The sequence below is a fragment of the Alligator mississippiensis genome, chromosome 6 (genome assembly GCF_030867095.1).
Source record: "Alligator mississippiensis isolate rAllMis1 chromosome 6, rAllMis1, whole genome shotgun sequence".
In the NCBI taxonomy this organism is placed as follows: domain Eukaryota; kingdom Metazoa; phylum Chordata; order Crocodylia; family Alligatoridae; genus Alligator; species Alligator mississippiensis.
Window position 1 is genome coordinate 84,553,046 of NC_081829.1, and position 18,642 is coordinate 84,571,687.

The window sequence follows — 18,642 nt, forward strand, 5'->3', positions numbered from 1 at the left end:
TAGATTTATGAAGTGAAGTTCATAGGCTCATCTACAACAAACAAACCTCATACCTATATTTTCACTCTGATTATTATATGTACTAGCTATACTAAGCTAGTATAGGTATACTAGCACAGGTTATAATCACCAAATGAAGAGATAGCTGTGTAGACACAATCTTACTCGTCTTCAGTATCAGAGTTCAAACTCCATCCATCCAAGCAATTACCTCTAATATAAAATTAATTTTATTCAGTAGCTCACATCTAGTAGTACAGTCTCTGGCAGCTCTTGCTTGCCTCCCCCCACCGCCACCACCCACCTCTCCTCATACCTGGGAAAACATTTTCTTTTAATACACAGACATTAGGTATATCAAAGTAGATTGATACCATTAATCTTGGCTCAGAGCATAGTACTAAAAATAATTCATCTGGTTACTGAACAAACCTGATGAAGTAAGATTTTCTATCAATATAGCTTGTTTATATTGGCATGAGGTAAGTTCCTGCTCTTTTTCTCCTCTAATATTTACCTGAACAATGGTGTACTTTTAATAAAGAGGCTTTTCCTGCATTCAATGAATCCTTGTGATCTCAGTATATAGTCTTAGGTGAGTTACATAAAATCTTATTTGCTAAATTGTGTTGAACTCTTTAAGAGTTACCATTCAAACAAGACCAAGACCATGTAGACCAATACATCTACAACCAAAAACCCAGCATTCGAACAAGAGGCAGTATACCAGGCCTTATACCATAACCAGTAAATGCAAGTGGTGTAGGAGAGTGAGCTTCAGCACATATTACACCATTTAAGCATCCTTTATTTCTTTCTGACATTGGAATAATCAATGTGGTAGGACTACAGATTATTATATCTTAATATGAACCTAGATATAATCTTTACCTAAAGAAAACTATGAGAGCTTTGTTTAGATGTAGAGGCCAGGTGTGAAATCTTGATTTGGATTAAAATCTTAAATTCCTGAAAGTTTTGTACTGGCATGGGAGGGTGGAGAGATTTATTACCTAGTCATTTGTTCTGTAGGAGTGATCAATGTTTTATCAAAAAAAATCAAGTTTTAAAGATAAACCATTTAGCAGTAGAAGTAGCACATAAATGAGCAAAGAACAAATTAGTAATCAGTACCTCAAATCCCAGGGGTCCTTGAAAAGGAGACATGAATTCCCTAGACTTGATTTGTGATTGATTTCACTGGTGTCATTCCTAATCTACACTAGGTCAATGAGTGAAGATTAAGGCCCTATAATTCAGATCTAAAAACAAACACTGCCCTTTCTAAAGTAAAACAAGGAAGAAGGGAAAACCACATAAGCTTCTGCATAAAACTTGAAGTCTTTACTCAGGCACAAGTCCCCCTGGGAATGAAGAATTTAGGATTTACTCTGTAATAATGAAACTCTGAATAATATTCACTTAATAATCAATTAAGCAAGTCATGTAGCATCAGTGATCCTTCGGTGATCTTCAAAATCTAGAGAGCAAAAACACCTGCAATTACCAGACGTTTCCTTTGCAAAAGAAGTCAGAAAGTAAGAGGACAGATGACAGTAGTGTCTTCCTCATGCTTACAATCATGGCACAACCATCCCTTGTGTGCACACTGCCATGGGCCAGATTCATCCCCTCTGCACTGCACCTCATCCAGGAGAATATTTTCTGATCCCTTACTGAAGCAGGAACTGGTATAAGGACAAACAGAGCCAGAAGCCCTGGGACAGCCTTCCTTTTCTTAAACTGATAATTACACTGAGGTGTGGCAGGAAAGTAGAAGGGGAGATTGCCCAAAGAAAGCAAAGTTTCACAAGGGCTGAGGGGGCTTCAGGGGCTTCAAAGCCACTCATGGATCAGGACCCCATTGCAACATATTAGTCTGAAATCAGGCAGAAGGCAGCATAGAGATGGTCGTTATAAAATAACCAAATCAGAGATGCAGAAGATTAACGAGCCCAAGCTCAGAAAGCTTATGCATTTCTGACTAAGTTGGTTGATAAGGTACATCTCTAAATGTCTTCTTTTCCTGGGAGTTGTGCTTCCGAGGAATAGGTGGTGATAAGGGACCTAATGCAGTGAGTGAAGATCTACTAGAATGAGACCCAATTTGTACTCTCGCTCTCTTACCTTCAGCAAAATTCATGTTATCAATCAAGTTAATGATGTTACTCTGGATTATAATGACCAGTTCCAGTAGATTCTGTGAAGAGAAAAGAAGAGTAAAAATTTAATATTTTGCAACTCAGTTGGATTTAGAAATCATAGTCAGGCAAATCCTCCTTAGATTTTTGACAGTATTGTACAGACAATTAACAGATACAATGACCATTACTAAAGTTCTTTCATCAGCAGCATACACTTAACTAATCTTCAACACTCAAGTTTTCACTTCGGCTTTGGGTGTAGAGGGGGAAGATGAATGTAGAAGAGTCAGGCATGATGCCTCCACTCTTGTGGACTGTGGAAAATGTTCCCTTCCCATAAGAAAATAGTGGGCAAAATGCGGCCTGGGGGCCGGATGCAGCCTGCCAGGATTCTATCTGGCCCGTGGGGCCCCTAAAAAAATTGGAAAATAAATACTTATCTGCCCCTGGCAGCCTGTCATGTGGCCCTTGATGGCTTGCCAAAACTCAGTAAGTGGCCCTCTGCCTGAAATAATTGCCCGCCCCTGCCAAAGGCCCTGTGCATAGAGTAATTCAGAGAAGTGATGATGATCTAGGCCAACAGCTGGAGAGTGGGAATGAGATCCACATATGAAATAACAAAATAAGTTTCCTCTGTGGAAATTTTGGCCAGAGGTTTATAATTGTCCATCCCATTCAAATAGTGCTTTAAATTTTCTTGTGTGTTTCTATTAGTGAACATCTGAACGTACCAGAAAACCATATTATGCCACAAAGAGAAGAAACTTACCAGGTGTTTCAGTTCCTTCATGAATTGTGAATAAAAAAAGAACATGAAAAGTTCTCATACTAATCCATTTAAGGATATTTACAAAAAAAAAAAAAAAAGGAAAATATTTCTTTCTAGAGACAGAGCTGTTACTAAATACTCCCATATTTTATGGACGTTTAAGTATTAAGGAAATATTATGAAAGTATGGAAACAGTGGATGTTGACGTGTCTTTCTATATAGAACTCAAACTGTCAGTTAATATTCGCCAACTTTAAGTGTGACTCATGACACAATAGATGGCTGAATGCATCTCTAGGTATATTAAATGAAAGATATAATTTTAACTGGCACTGAAAAAAGGTGAAAGGACTCATTTCTTAAGAAAACCAGGTTTTAATAGAGGAGCACCACTCACCCATAGTTAAGCTGGAAGTCCTTGTCTATTTAAAGATGAACTCTTCTAAATGTCCTCTAATTCACATGTGTTCTTGAATTATCCCAAAATTAGGTGTGCCTTATGTGAATGTTGGATAGAGATAATGGAGAGAGAGAAAGCACCCAAGGAGGTTCAACAGCCTGAGAGAGTGCAGAGACAAAGGCACTGGAAGGACAGACAAAAAGTTGGGAACCCTGAAGCTCAGTTTAGTGAGTGGGCTAGAGCTAGAGGGCTCAGCAATAGAAAAAAGGCCAGAGGCCAAGAAGGTCAAAACCCAACACAGGAACAATGACAAGCTTGCTCTAGGTTCCTCAGTGTCATGGCGTGGGGTCCAGTAGGATGGCCGTGATCTTCCTAAGACCCCCTTTACCGTGCCAAGTTGACCCAATGGGCCCCCTCGACTTTCGCCTGCCATGTTTTTGATGATAAAATACATATTTGGAAGGCTGCTTTTTATGCCCTCTTGGTCACGTTTTGCTGTACACTCGGACCCCGTGGATTCCCAGAAACCTGGTAGGTCCCACTCCAAGACAGATGGTATAACGGGTGTTTCGGGGCACCCTAGACTTATGGGCTATGCGTGGCTCCAACCACCCTTTTACCACACCCCAAGCCTCACAGATGGAACTGACGTTGTTCAGTCTGGGCCTTGTTATAATTTGGCCCCACTGTCCTCCCTGGGCCCTCTGCGGCCCTGTCTCACTCTGCGCCCTCTCTGGTGCTTGTCAATGCTGCCTCCTCTCTGGGGCTTCTGAAAGGCTTCTCCCCCTGGGGCTTCTCAAAGGCTGCCCCCCCCCTGGGGCTGGGGTCGGTACACCCCAAATGCTGTGCCCTCACTGGTGCTGGGGTCCCCACACTGCTGTGGGTCCCCTATGAGGCCTCCTCCTTCTCCTAATAGCCTCACCCAAACCACCGGTTTTTAAACAGCAACAAAGCACAAGCCCCTGGGCTGTAACATAAATTCAAGCCGCCGAGCTAAAACATCATTCAAGCCTACTGGGGAATACTTCGTCCCTCAGCACTGTCAGAAGCTGCTCCTACAGTCAGGCCTCTTGTCTCTTCTCTGGGAGAGCTCCTTCCCCCTTGGTTGCTGGCAGGGAAATGCGTTTATATGTGCCAGGCCCAGCCCCACTTCGGTCATTTGACCGCTGGCAGGTGTGGGTCACTAACTACTCTAGTTGCCCTGGTAACCAGCATCTGGGCTCCTGACTCACTGCTAGGGCTCTTTCCCTAGCAGTTTCCCCTCTTTAGGAGCAGGGCACCTTAGTGCTCTGCAACACGCAGGCAGCCTCCTTCCTTTCTAAATAATAACATCAAAGGCATGGCAGGCAAGTAAAAGAGGTGAGGGCTCCTAGCATTAGAGCTGGGGCAGGAATTGTGTGGCCATCAGAGGGCATCGTGGCTGCCCGGGACCCAAACCTGTAAGAGGTTTTCAACCTTTTTAGATTCAAGCCCCCGGCTTAGTGGACTCAAGGCTCCCCTCCATAACTTCTGTGACTTGATTAGTACCTCATTTCAAAAACTGGGGTTTTTTTTATTATTACAGTGCTTACCTCCTTGTAGAAGGGCCAGGCAATGGGGTTGGAAGAGTGGGCAGGCAGAGACATCCTGAGCTTGGCCTTATCTGCTTCTTACCTCAAACCTCACACAGGGTGTTCCAGCACTCTGTTTGATAATCTCTGCAGTAGCTTAACATTTTCACCAAAATTGATTATATGGTATATGCATGGTTATGCACCCAAAAGTATTTCTAGCTGGCCAGATTTCACAAGAAAAGGATAGTTCCAGGGGAACATTCAATAACACTTCAAACCCAACCATTGTAATTTGAATTTAAACCTTGTTTTGTGTCATATCATGGCTGACTGTACAGTTTTACCATGAGGTTAGAAAATGGATTTGTATAGGATGGTTTGGATAGGAAAATTTCTGCCTCAGGCAGGAGGTTGAACTAGATGACCTCTGGAGGTCTCTTCCAGCCCTATTTCTCTATGATGCAATATCTTCAGCCTTAATAATATTTCTATGAGAGGTAAAATAAAAGCTTGCTTTGCATTGTTCTTTTATGCTTTCTTATTTTCTAACTGAATCTAGTTTTCTTTGTCTAGGAGTGAATAAGTGAATTCCACTTCTAGACTAGTGCTTTTATGTGGTATGGCTCCCTCTTTCTGAATTGCATATTTTGTACTTACAGGGCACATTTACACACGAATTAAAGTGCTTTAGTTAATGTGCATTAAATCTAGTACCTCTGGCCACTTTTACATGTGCTCTGGGGGTGGGGAGGGCAGCACTTTAATTAGAGTGGCTCCGAGAGCCACTTGATTTAAAGTTTCACTCTGCCTCCCATATCAAAGTCCTCACACTTAAAAATGAGCTTTAGTTCAAGCGTCCCCACTGCCGTTTTTAAGCATGGGGATGCTGCTACATGAAATGCAGAAGGCTGCTAGAGCACAGGAATTGCCACCCTCGAACAGACTCAATGGTGCACATGTAAAAACACCACCACTTTCAGAGCACATGTAGAAACGCCCATTGTTTTTAAGTGACACTTAATGCGCATTAGCCGATTTTAATGCGTATTAACTAAATAGCCTGTTTTTAGTGACGCTTTAATGCACATTAAAAATAAGCTAACACACATTAAAACATGTGTAGACGTACCAACAGTGTAGCATAATTAAGAAAAAGAGAAATTAAATTCACATATGAATGATATGTGTGAACAACTGCATCATCTTGATATACTACATTCTTTATTGGATCACAAAATGATGCAAGATTTGCAGAGGTGTAACACCATGGAATAGTGCCTGCTGCGTCTGCCACACAAAGTCAGCAGTGACTTCTGGTTGTGATGGTGTGGCTGCACTGGCAGCTGTTTTTTTCCACCCCATAACTCAGCACCTGGGGAGGCCCCGGTCACCCTATACCACTGATGCCACTGGAGATTTGTAGGCAACATCCGATTTTTCCTTTAAATGCCATCATGGATAAATACTCTATGGTGAGGGAAAAGGTGGTTAAGGCATGGAAGAATGGGGGAACAGTGTCACAGGAGTTGGAGAAATGATGGTGGAAGTGGTAGTAAGGGAAAAGATTTCAGGTGAGAGGACTGTCCAGTGTTTGAGGAAGTGCAACAGGAATAGAGGAGAGGAGGAACATGAGAGGCGTGAGTGACAGGGTTAGTGTGGGGCCTCTCTTCTCCTGTGTGCCAAGAACATGGTATCATATTGATACAGAACAGCAATCTGGTCCTCATAGTTTTTAAATAATGATGCATCAGCTGTAACTGATACTGCAATTCCGGTGCTGTACCCTGGGAATATAAAGCAGAAAGTACCTGAACAGATGACGCTGGCATCTTCCCAGTGGACACAGTTATGGGTGCCTCGTCCAAGGTGAAAGCACTGCATCAAATAGGATTCATTCCCATTGCACCGCACATCATCCAGGAGAATATTTCCTGATCCTTGACCATAGCGGGCGCTTCTTGGGGCTGAAATGGCAGGGCCACATCCAAGCTGCCTGCACACCACCTCAGCATTGTTCATATCCCAAGAGTCATCACAGACTGTTCCCCACTGTCCCTGGTAATAAATTTCAACACGGCCTTCACATTTATTGCTTCCATTCTCTAGTCTCAGTGAGATTTCTGTGCAAGACAAGAGACAATTATTTATTATTGCAAACTGGCTAGTGACACACTGTAGGACACTACACCGATAGTGTAGTGTCCTACACATGTAGGACTGTGTAGTGTCCTACATGTAGCGTAGGACACTACACGGAAGTAGTGTCCGACACTACATAAGTGTAGGACAAGGCTTTCCAGCTAGTAGCCTGAAGTCTGCCTGCAGGAAGATTAACAAGGGGTTAATTGCATCTTCTGGGCTCCCATCCACCACCCCAAGCCTTGCTGCTCTCTCTACAACTCTGCAACAGCAGCCAGGGGCTCTGGGGTTACCTTCCTACTTCCATTTCCTGCATCTGTCCCGGGGGGTGATGTAGCATGCAGGAGCCATCACTGCAGTGCACAGGTGCAGGGGGGAAGTCCAAGGCTGGTGAGTTTGAGGAGAGCTGCCTGTAAATGTGCACAGTGGAGTGCCTGCCCTGGCAAAAAGGAGCAGTGTGGCAGGCCTCCAGCACGTACCCTGCAATTGGGGGAGGTGTGTAGGGGTGAGGCCTTTTCTTATCCTATTGTGGCCTGCACAGTATGTGATCCCCAGCCACTGAGCAGTTGGATAGTCCTGGTACAGCAAATCCACAACCCGTATTTGACTCAGGACGTTTGTACCTGCTAAGTGGTATAAACCAAGAGATATCGAATCGAAATTTAAGGGAGATTAAGGTTTGCAAACACTTGAAGACTCTTGATTCTATCCATTACTTATGGTAACACAAAATTTAGCAAGATTCCTTGGGGACCCCGTGTTTCCTTTACGTGGCGTTTGAGTAATGCTAATATTTGTCATTGTTATATAAGACACCAAGATTTTCTAGGCTCAAGTAGGGCTTGACTTGATCCCACACTGCCTTGCTGTTTCCTACAACTTGTGCTCTGACTTCCCTCTGCCTGATCCCCTGGATTCCTGACTCTGCCGGTTCTTAGACACTGTTCTCAGATTGACCGCTGGCTTTCTGAACCAGCTTGTTGCTGGAAGCTGCTCAATCATTAGTTCTGTCTCCAGTCTGCATCTGAACCCCAGGATGGCCCCAGACCTGGCTGTGCATCACCTGGTGTGATAAGCAAGAGACCCCCATATTAATTGGCTCTAGCAGCTTGAACATGCTACCCAAATGGCTCAGAAAGGGAAATCTGCTCTATAGGGTAATTTCTTAATGATTTATCATCTGTAAGTGATACTGGAATTCCTTCAAAGCATTTGTACAAAGGAAATAGAGCCCAAAATACCTGAGCAGATGACACTGGCATCTTCCTGGTGATTACAATTATGGGTACCCCACCCTCTATGAGAGCACTGCACCAAAGAGGATTCATTCCCATTGCACCGCACATCATCCAGGAGAATATTTCCAGAGCCCTGGCCGTAGCGGGCTCTTCCTGGGGCTGAAATGGCCGGGCCACATCCAAGCTGGCTGCACACCACCTGAGCATTGTTCATATCCCACGAGTCATCACAGACCGTTCCCCACTGTCCCTGGTTATAAATTTCAACACGGCCTTCACATTTATTGCTTCCATTCTCTAGTCTCAGTGAGATTTCTGTGCAAGACAAGAGACAATTATTTATTATTGCAAACTGGCTAGTGACACACTGTAGGACACTACACTGATAGTGTAGTGTCCTACACATGTAGGACTGTGTAGTGTCCTACGTGTAGCGTAGGACACTACACTGATGTAGTGTCGGACACTACATCAGTGTAGGACAAGGCTTTCCAGCTAGTAGCCTCAAGTCTGCCTGCAGGAAGATTAACAAGGGGTTAATTGCATCTTCTGGGCTCCCATCCACCACCCCAAGCCTTGCTGCTCTCTCTACAACTCTGCAACAGCAGCCAGGGGCTCTGGGGTTACCTTCCTACTTCCATTTCCTGCATCTGTCCCGGGGGGTGATGTAGCATGCAGGAGCCATCACTGCAGTGCACAGGTGCAGGGGGGAAGTCCAAGGCTGGTGAGTTTGAGGAGAGCTGCCTGTAAATGTGCACAGTGGAGTGCCTGCCCTGGCACTGTGGAGCAGTGTGGCAGGCCTCCAGCATGTACCCTGCAATTGGGGCAGGTGTGTAGGGGTGAGGCCTTTCCTTGTCCAATTGTGGCCTGCACGGCATGTGATCCCCAGCCACTGAGCAGTTGGATAGCCCTGGTACAGCAAATCCACAACCCGTATTTGACTCGGGACGTTTGTACCTGCTAAGTGGTATAAACCAAGAGATATCGAATCGAAATTTAAGGGAGATTAAGGTTTGCAAACACTTGAAGAGTCTTGATTCTATCCATTACTTATGGTAACGCAAAATTTAGCAAGATTCCTTGGGGACCCCGTGTTTCCTTTACGTGGCGTTTGAGTAATGCTAATATTTGTCATTGTTATATCAGACACCAAGATTTTCTAGGCTCAAGTAGGGCTTGACTTGATCCCACACTGCCTTGCTGTTTCCTACAACTTGTGCTCTGACTTCCCTCTGCCTGATCCCCTGGATTCCTGACTCTGCCGGTTCTTAGACACTGTTCTCAGATTGACCGCTGGCTTTCTGAACCAGCTTGTTGCTGGAAGCTGCTCAATCATTAGTTCTGTCTCCAGTCTGCATCTGAACCCAAGGATGGCCCCAGACCTGGCTGTGCATCACCTGGTGTGATAAGCAAGAGACCCCCATATTAATTGGCTCTAGCAGCTTGAACATGCTACCCAAATGGCTCAGAAAGGGAAATCTGCTCTATAGGGTAATTTCTTAATGATCTATCATCTGTAAGTGTTACTGGAATTCCTTCAAAGCATTTGTACAAAGGAAATAGAGCCCAAAATACCTGAGCAGATGACACTGGCATCTTCCTGGTGATTACAATTATGGGTACCCCACCCTCTATGAGAGCACTGCACCAAAGAGGATTCATTCCCATTGCACCGCACATCATCCAGGAGAATATTTCCAGAGCCCTGGCCGTAGCGGGCTCTTCCTGGGGCTGAAATGGCCGGGCCACATCCAAGCTGGCTGCACACCACCTGAGCATTGTTCATATCCCACGAGTCATCACAGACCGTTCCCCACTGTCCCTGGTTATAAATTTCAACACGGCCTTCACATTTATTGCTTCCATTCTCTAGTCTCAGTGAGATTTCTGTGCAAGACAGGAGACAATTATTTATTATTGCAAACTGGCTAGTGACACACTGTAGGACACTACACTGATAGTGTAGTGTCCTACATGTAGCGTAGGACACTACACTGATGTAGTGTCCGACACTACACTGATGTAGTGTCGGACACTACATCAGGGTAGGACAAGGCTTTCCAGCTAGTAGCCTGAAGTCTGCCTGCAGGAAGAGTAACAAGGGGTTAATCGCATCTTCTGGGCTCCCATCCACCACCCCAAGCCTTGCTGCTCTCTCTACAACTCTGCAACAGCAGCCAGGGGCTCTGGGGTTACCTTCCTACTTCCATTTCCTGCATCTGTCCCGGGGGGTGATGTAGCATGCAGGAGCCATCACTGCAGTGCACAGGTGCAGGGGGGAAGTCCAAGGCTGGTGAGTTTGAGGAGAGCTGCCTGTAAATGTGCACAGTGGAGTGCCTGCCCTGGCACTGTGGAGCAGTGTGGCAGGCCTCCAGCATGTACCCTGCAATTGGGGCAGGTGTGTAAGGGTGAGGCCTTTCCTTGTCCAATTGTGGCCTGCACGGCATGTGATCCCCAGCCACTGAGCAGTTGGATAGCCCTGGTACAGCAAATCCACAACCCGTATTTGACTCGGGACGTTTGTACCTGCTAAGTGGTATAAACCAAGAGATATCGAATCGAAATTTAAGGGAGATTAAGGTTTGCAAACACTTGAAGAGTCTTGATTCTATCCATTACTTATGGTAACACAAAATTTAGCAAGATTCCTTGGGGACCCCGTGTTTCCTTTACGTGGCGTTTGAGTAATGCTAATATTTGTCATTGTTATATCAGACACCAAGATTTTCTAGGCTCAAGTAGGGCTTGACTTGATCCCACACTGCCTTGCTGTTTCCTACAACTTGTGCTCTGATTTCCCTCTGCCTGATCCCCTGGATTCCTGACTCTGCCGGTTCTTAGACACTGTTCTCAGATTGACCGCTGGCTTTCTGAACCAGCTTGTTGCTGGAAGCTGCTCAATCATTAGTTCTGTCTCCAGTCTGCATCTGAACCCCAGCATGGCCCCAGACCTGGCTGTGCATCTCCTGGTGTGATAAGCAAGAGACCCCCATATTAATTGGCTCTAGCAGCTTGAACATGCTACCCAAATGGCTCAGAAAGGGAAATCTGCTCTATAGGGTAATTTCTTAATGATCTATCATCTGTAAGTGTTACTGGAATTCCTTCAAAGCATTTGTACAAAGGAAATAGAGCCCAAAATACCTGAGCAGATGACACTGGCATCTTCCTGGTGATTACAATTATGGGTACCCCACCCTCTATGAGAGCACTGCACCAAAGAGGATTCATTCCCATTGCACCGCACATCATCCAGGAGAATATTTCCAGAGCCCTGGCCGTAGCGGGCTCTTCCTGGGGCTGAAATGGCCGGGCCACATCCAAGCTGGCTGCACACCACCTGAGCATTGTTCATATCCCACGAGTCATCACAGACCGTTCCCCACTGTCCCTGGTTATAAATTTCAACACGGCCTTCACATTTATTGCTTCCATTCTCTAGTCTCAGTGAGATTTCTGTGCAAGACAGGAGACAATTATTTATTATTGCAAACTGGCTAGTGACACACTGTAGGACACTACACTGATAGTGTAGTGTCCTACATGTAGCGTAGGACACTACACTGATGTAGTGTCCGACACTACACTGATGTAGTGTCGGACACTACATCAGTGTAGGACAAGGCTTTCCAGCTAGTAGCCTGAAGTCTGCCTGCAGGAAGATTAACAAGGGGTTAATCGCATCTTCTGGGCTCCCATCCACCACCCCAAGCCTTGCTGCTCTCTCTACAACTCTGCAACAGCAGCCAGGGGCTCTGGGGTTACCTTCCTACTTCCATTTCCTGCATCTGTCCTGGGGGGTGATGTAGCATGCAGGAGCCATCACTGCAGTGCACAGGTGCAGGGGGGAAGTCTAAGGCTGGTGAGTTTGAGGAGAGCTGCCTGTAAATGTGCACAGTGGAGTGCCTGCCCTGGCACTGTGGAGCAGTGTGGCAGGCCTCCAGCATGTACCCTGCAATTGGGGCAGGTGTGTAGGGGTGAGGCCTTTCCTTGTCCAATTGTGGCCTGCACGGCATGTGATCCCCAGCCACTGAGCAGTTGGATAGCCCTGGTACAGCAAATCCACAACTCGTATTTGACTCGGGACGTTTGTACCTGCTAAGTGGTATAAACCAAGAGATATCGAATCGAAATTTAAGGGAGATTAAGGTTTGCAAACACTTGAAGAGTCTTGATTCTATCCATTACTTATGGTAACACAAAATTTAGCAAGATTCCTTGGGGACCCCGTGTTTCCTTTACGTGGCGTTTGAGTAATGCTAATATTTGTCATTGTTATATAAGACACCAAGATTTTCTAGGCTCAAGTAGGGTTTGACTTGATCCCACACTGCCTTGCTGTTTCCTACAACTTGTGCTCTGACTTCCCTCTGCCTGATCCCCTGGATTCCTGACTCTGCCGGTTCTTAGACACTGTTCTCAGATTGACCGCTGGCTTTCTGAACCAGCTTGTTGCTGGAAGCTGCTCAATCATTAGTTCTGTCTCCAGTCTGCATCTGAACCCCAGGATGGCCCCAGACCTGGCTGTGCGTCACCTGGTGTGATAAGCAAGAGACCCCCATATTAATTGGCTCTAGCAGCTTGAACATGCTACCCAAATGGCTCAGAAAGGGAAATCTGCTCTATAGGGTAATTTCTTAATGATCTATCATCTGTAAGTGTTACTGGAATTCCTTCAAAGCATTTGTACAAAGGAAATAGAGCCCAAAATACCTGAGCAGATGACACTGGCATCTTCCTGGTGATTACAATTATGGGTACCCCACCCTCTATGAGAGCACTGCACCAAAGAGGATTCATTCCCATTGCACCGCACATCATCCAGGAGAATATTTCCAGAGCCCTGGCCGTAGCGGGCTCTTCCTGGGGCTGAAATGGCCGGGCCACATCCAAGCTGGCTGCACACCACCTGAGCATTGTTCATATCCCACGAGTCATCACAGACCGTTCCCCACTGTCCCTGGTTATAAATTTCAACACGGCCTTCACATTTATTGCTTCCATTCTCTAGTCTCAGTGAGATTTCTGTGCAAGACAAGAGACAATTATTTATTATTGCAAACTGGCTAGTGACACACTGTAGGACACTACACTGATAGTGTAGTGTCCTACACATGTAGGACTGTGTAGTGTCCTACATGTAGCGTAGGACACTACACTGATGTAGTGTCGGACACTACATCAGTGTAGGACAAGGCTTTCCAGCTAGTAGCCTGAAGTCTGCCTGCAGGAAGATTAACAAGGGGTTAATTGCATCTTCTGGGCTCCCATCCACCACCCCAAGCCTTGCTGCTCTCTCTACAACTCTGCAACAGCAGCCAGGGGCTCTGGGGTTACCTTCCTACTTCCATTTCCTGCATCTGTCCCGGGGGGTGATGTAGCATGCAGGAGCCATCACTGCAGTGCACAGGTGCAGGGGGGAAGTCCAAGGCTGGTGAGTTTGAGGAGAGCTGCCTGTAAATGTGCACAGTGGAGTGCCTGCCCTGGCACTGTGGAGCAGTGTGGCAGGCCTCCAGCACGTACCCTGCAATTGGGGGAGGTGTGTAGGGGTGAGGCCTTTTCTTATCCTATTGTGGCCTGCACAGTATGTGATCCCCAGCCACTGAGCAGTTGGATAGTCCTGGTACAGCAAATCCACAACCCGTATTTGACTCAGGACGTTTGTACCTGCTAAGTGGTATAAACCAAGAGATATTGAATCGAAATTTAAGGGAGATTAAGGTTTGCAAACACTTGAAGACTCTTGATTCTATCCATTACTTATGGTAACACAAAATTTAGCAAGATTCCTTGGGGACCCCGTGTTTCCTTTACGTGGCGTTTGAGTAATGCTAATATTTGTCATTGTTATATAAGACACCAAGATTTTCTAGGCTCAAGTAGGGCTTGACTTGATCCCACACTGCCTTGCTGTTTCCTACAACTTGTGCTCTGACTTCCCTCTGCCTGATCCCCTGGATTCCTGACTCTGCCGGTTCTTAGACACTGTTCTCAGATTGACCGCTGGCTTTCTGAACCAGCTTGTTGCTGGAAGCTGCTCAATCATTAGTTCTGTCTCCAGTCTGCATCTGAACCCCAGCATGGCCCCAGACCTGGCTGTGCATCACCTGGTGTGATAAGCAAGAGACCCCCATATTAATTGGCTCTAGCAGCTTGAACATGCTACCCAAATGGCTCAGAAAGGGAAATCTGCTCTATAGGGTAATTTCTTAATGATCTATCATCTGTAAGTGATACTGGAATTCCTTCAAAGCATTTGTACAAAGGAAATAGAGCCCAAAATACCTGAGCAGATGACACTGGCATCTTCCTGGTGATTACAATTATGGGTACCCCACCCTCTATGAGAGCACTGCACCAAAGAGGATTCATTCCCATTGCACCGCACATCATCCAGGAGAATATTTCCAGAGCCCTGGCCGTAGCGGGCTCTTCCTGGGGCTGAAATGGCCGGGCCACATCCAAGCTGGCTGCACACCACCTGAGCATTGTTCATATCCCACGAGTCATCACAGACCGTTCCCCACTGTCCCTGGTTATAAATTTCAACACGGCCTTCACATTTATTGCTTCCATTCTCTAGTCTCAGTGAGATTTCTGTGCAAGACAAGAGACAATTATTTATTATTGCAAACTGGCTAGTGACACACTGTAGGACACTACACTGATAGTGTAGTGTCCTACACATGTAGGACTGTGTAGTGTCCTACGTGTAGCGTAGGACACTACACTGATGTAGTGTCGGACACTACATCAGTGTAGGACAAGGCTTTCCAGCTAGTAGCCTCAAGTCTGCCTGCAGGAAGATTAACAAGGGGTTAATTGCATCTTCTGGGCTCCCATCCACCACCCCAAGCCTTGCTGCTCTCTCTACAACTCTGCAACAGCAGCCAGGGGCTCTGGGGTTACCTTCCTACTTCCATTTCCTGCATCTGTCCCGGGGGGTGATGTAGCATGCAGGAGCCATCACTGCAGTGCACAGGTGCAGGGGGGAAGTCCAAGGCTGGTGAGTTTGAGGAGAGCTGCCTGTAAATGTGCACAGTGGAGTGCCTGCCCTGGCACTGTGGAGCAGTGTGGCAGGCCTCCAGCATGTACCCTGCAATTGGGGCAGGTGTGTAGGGGTGAGGCCTTTCCTTGTCCAATTGTGGCCTGCACGGCATGTGATCCCCAGCCACTGAGCAGTTGGATAGCCCTGGTACAGCAAATCCACAACCCGTATTTGACTCGGGACGTTTGTACCTGCTAAGTGGTATAAACCAAGAGATATCGAATCGAAATTTAAGGGAGATTAAGGTTTGCAAACACTTGAAGAGTCTTGATTCTATCCATTACTTATGGTAACACAAAATTTAGCAAGATTCCTTGGGGACCCCGTGTTTCCTTTACGTGGCGTTTGAGTAATGCTAATATTTGTCATTGTTATATCAGACACCAAGATTTTCTAGGCTCAAGTAGGGCTTGACTTGATCCCACACTGCCTTGCTGTTTCCTACAACTTGTGCTCTGATTTCCCTCTGCCTGATCCCCTGGATTCCTGACTCTGCCGGTTCTTAGACACTGTTCTCAGATTGACCGCTGGCTTTCTGAACCAGCTTGTTGCTGGAAGCTGCTCAATCATTAGTTCTGTCTCCAGTCTGCATCTGAACCCCAGCATGGCCCCAGACCTGGCTGTGCATCTCCTGGTGTGATAAGCAAGAGACCCCCATATTAATTGGCTCTAGCAGCTTGAACATGCTACCCAAATGGCTCAGAAAGGGAAATCTGCTCTATAGGGTAATTTCTTAATGATCTATCATCTGTAAGTGTTACTGGAATTCCTTCAAAGCATTTGTACAAAGGAAATAGAGCCCAAAATACCTGAGCAGATGACACTGGCATCTTCCTGGTGATTACAATTATGGGTACCCCACCCTCTATGAGAGCACTGCACCAAAGAGGATTCATTCCCATTGCACCGCACATCATCCAGGAGAATATTTCCAGAGCCCTGGCCGTAGCGGGCTCTTCCTGGGGCTGAAATGGCCGGGCCACATCCAAGCTGGCTGCACACCACCTGAGCATTGTTCATATCCCACGAGTCATCACAGACCGTTCCCCACTGTCCCTGGTTATAAATTTCAACACGGCCTTCACATTTATTGCTTCCATTCTCTAGTCTCAGTGAGATTTCTGTGCAAGACAGGAGACAATTATTTATTATTGCAAACTGGCTAGTGACACACTGTAGGACACTACACTGATAGTGTAGTGTCCTACACATGTAGGACTGTGTAGTGTCCTACATGTAGCGTAGGACACTACACTGATGTAGTGTCCGACACTACATCAGTGTAGGACAAGGCTTTCCAGCTAGTAGCCTCAAGTCTGCCTGCAGGAAGATTAACAAGGGGTTAATTGTATCTTCTGGGCTCCCATCCACCACCCCAAGCCTTGCTGCTCTCTCTACAACTCTGCAACAGCAGCCAGGGGCTCTGGGGTTACCTTCCTACTTCCATTTCCTGCATCTGTCCCGGGGGGTGATGTAGCATGCAGGAGCCATCACTGCAGTGCACAGGTGCAGGGGGGAAGTCCAAGGCTGGTGAGTTTGAGGAGAGCTGCCTGTAAATGTGCACAGTGGAGTGCCTGCCCTGGCACTGTGGAGCAGTGTGGCAGGCCTCCAGCATGTACCCTGCAATTGGGGCAGGTGTGTAGGGGTGAGGCCTTTCCTTGTCCAATTGTGGCCTGCACGGCATGTGATCCCCAGCCACTGAGCAGTTGGATAGCGCTGGTACAGCAAATCCACAACCCGTATTTGACTCGGGACGTTTGTACCTGCTAAGTGGTATAAACCAAGAGATATCGAATCGAAATTTAAGGGAGATTAAGGTTTGCAAACACTTGAAGAGTCTTGATTCTATCCATTACTTATGGTAACACAAAATTTAGCAAGATTCCTTGGGGACCCCGTGTTTCCTTTACGTGGCGTTTGAGTAATGCTAATATTTGTCATTGTTATATCAGACACCAAGATTTTCTAGGCTCAAGTAGGGCTTGACTTGATCCCACACTGCCTTGCTGTTTCCTACAACTTGTGCTCTGATTTCCCTCTGCCTGATCCCCTGGATTCCTGACTCTGCCGGTTCTTAGACACTGTTCTCAGATTGACCGCTGGCTTTCTGAACCAGCTTGTTGCTGGAAGCTGCTCAATCATTAGTTCTGTCTCCAGTCTGCATCTGAACCCCAGCATGGCCCCAGACCTGGCTGTGCATCTCCTGGTGTGATAAGCAAGAGACCCCCATATTAATTGGCTCTAGCAGCTTGAACATGCTACCCAAATGGCTCAGAAAGGGAAATCTGCTCTATAGGGTAATTTCTTAATGATCTATCATCTGTAAGTGTTACTGGAATTCCTTCAAAGCATTTGTACAAAGGAAATAGAGCCCAAAATACCTGAGCAGATGACACTGGCATCTTCCTGGTGATTACAATTATGGGTACCCCACCCTCTATGAGAGCACTGCACCAAAGAGGATTCATTCCCATTGCACCGCACATCATCCAGGAGAATATTTCCAGAGCCCTGGCCGTAGCGGGCTCTTCCTGGGGCTGAAATGGCCGGGCCACATCCAAGCTGGCTGCACACCACCTGAGCATTGTTCATATCCCACGAGTCATCACAGACCGTTCCCCACTGTCCCTGGTTATAAATTTCAACACGGCCTTCACATTTATTGCTTCCATTCTCTAGTCTCAGTGAGATTTCTGTGCAAGACAGGAGACAATTATTTATTATTGCAAACTGGCTAGTGACACACTGTAGGACACTACACTGATAGTGTAGTGTCCTACACATGTAGGACTGTGTAGTGTCCTACATGTAGCGTAGGACACTACACTGATGTAGTGTCCGACACTACATCAGTGTAGGACAAGGCTTTCCAGCTAGTAGCCTCAAGTCTGCCTGCAGGAAGATTAACAAGGGGTTAATTGTATCTTCTGGGCTCCCATCCACCACCCCAAGCCTTGCTGCTCTCTCTACAACTCTGCAACAGCAGCCAGGGGCTCTGGGGTTACCTTCCTACTTCCATTTCCTGCATCTGTCCCGGGGGGTGATGTAGCATGCAGGAGCCATCACTGCAGTGCACAGGTGCAGGGGGGAAGTCCAAGGCTGGTGAGTTTGAGGAGAGCTGCCTGTAAATGTGCACAGTGGAGTGCCTGCCCTGGCACTGTGGAGCAGTGTGGCAGGCCTCCAGCATGTACCCTGCAATTGGGGCAGGTGTGTAGGGGTGAGGCCTTTCCTTGTCCAATTGTGGCCTGCACGGCATGTGATCCCCAGCCACTGAGCAGTTGGATAGCGCTGGTACAGCAAATCCACAACCCGTATTTGACTCGGGACGTTTGTACCTGCTAAGTGGTATA

General features: G+C 46.5%; 1 protein-coding gene across 1 annotated transcript in view; it reads right to left on the reverse strand.

The window, feature by feature from the left end:
* Window positions 1-417: 417 nt before the first annotated feature.
* The window catches only part of LOC109282072 (deleted in malignant brain tumors 1 protein-like), a 28,322-nt gene continuing 10,097 nt past the window's right edge, over window positions 418-18,642 (reverse strand). Inside the window, exons 8-17 of the mRNA XM_059730056.1 lie at window positions 17,674-17,985; window positions 16,102-16,413; window positions 14,530-14,841; window positions 12,958-13,269; window positions 11,389-11,700; window positions 9,820-10,131; window positions 8,248-8,559; window positions 6,676-6,987; window positions 2,128-2,200; window positions 418-1,480 (exon numbers count right to left, since the gene is read on the reverse strand). Of these exons, the coding sequence (XP_059586039.1) occupies window positions 2,166-2,200; window positions 6,676-6,987; window positions 8,248-8,559; window positions 9,820-10,131; window positions 11,389-11,700; window positions 12,958-13,269; window positions 14,530-14,841; window positions 16,102-16,413; window positions 17,674-17,985 (2,531 nt within the window). The 3' untranslated portion in view covers window positions 418-1,480; window positions 2,128-2,165. The remainder of the gene's footprint in view (window positions 1,481-2,127; window positions 2,201-6,675; window positions 6,988-8,247; window positions 8,560-9,819; window positions 10,132-11,388; window positions 11,701-12,957; window positions 13,270-14,529; window positions 14,842-16,101; window positions 16,414-17,673; window positions 17,986-18,642) is intronic.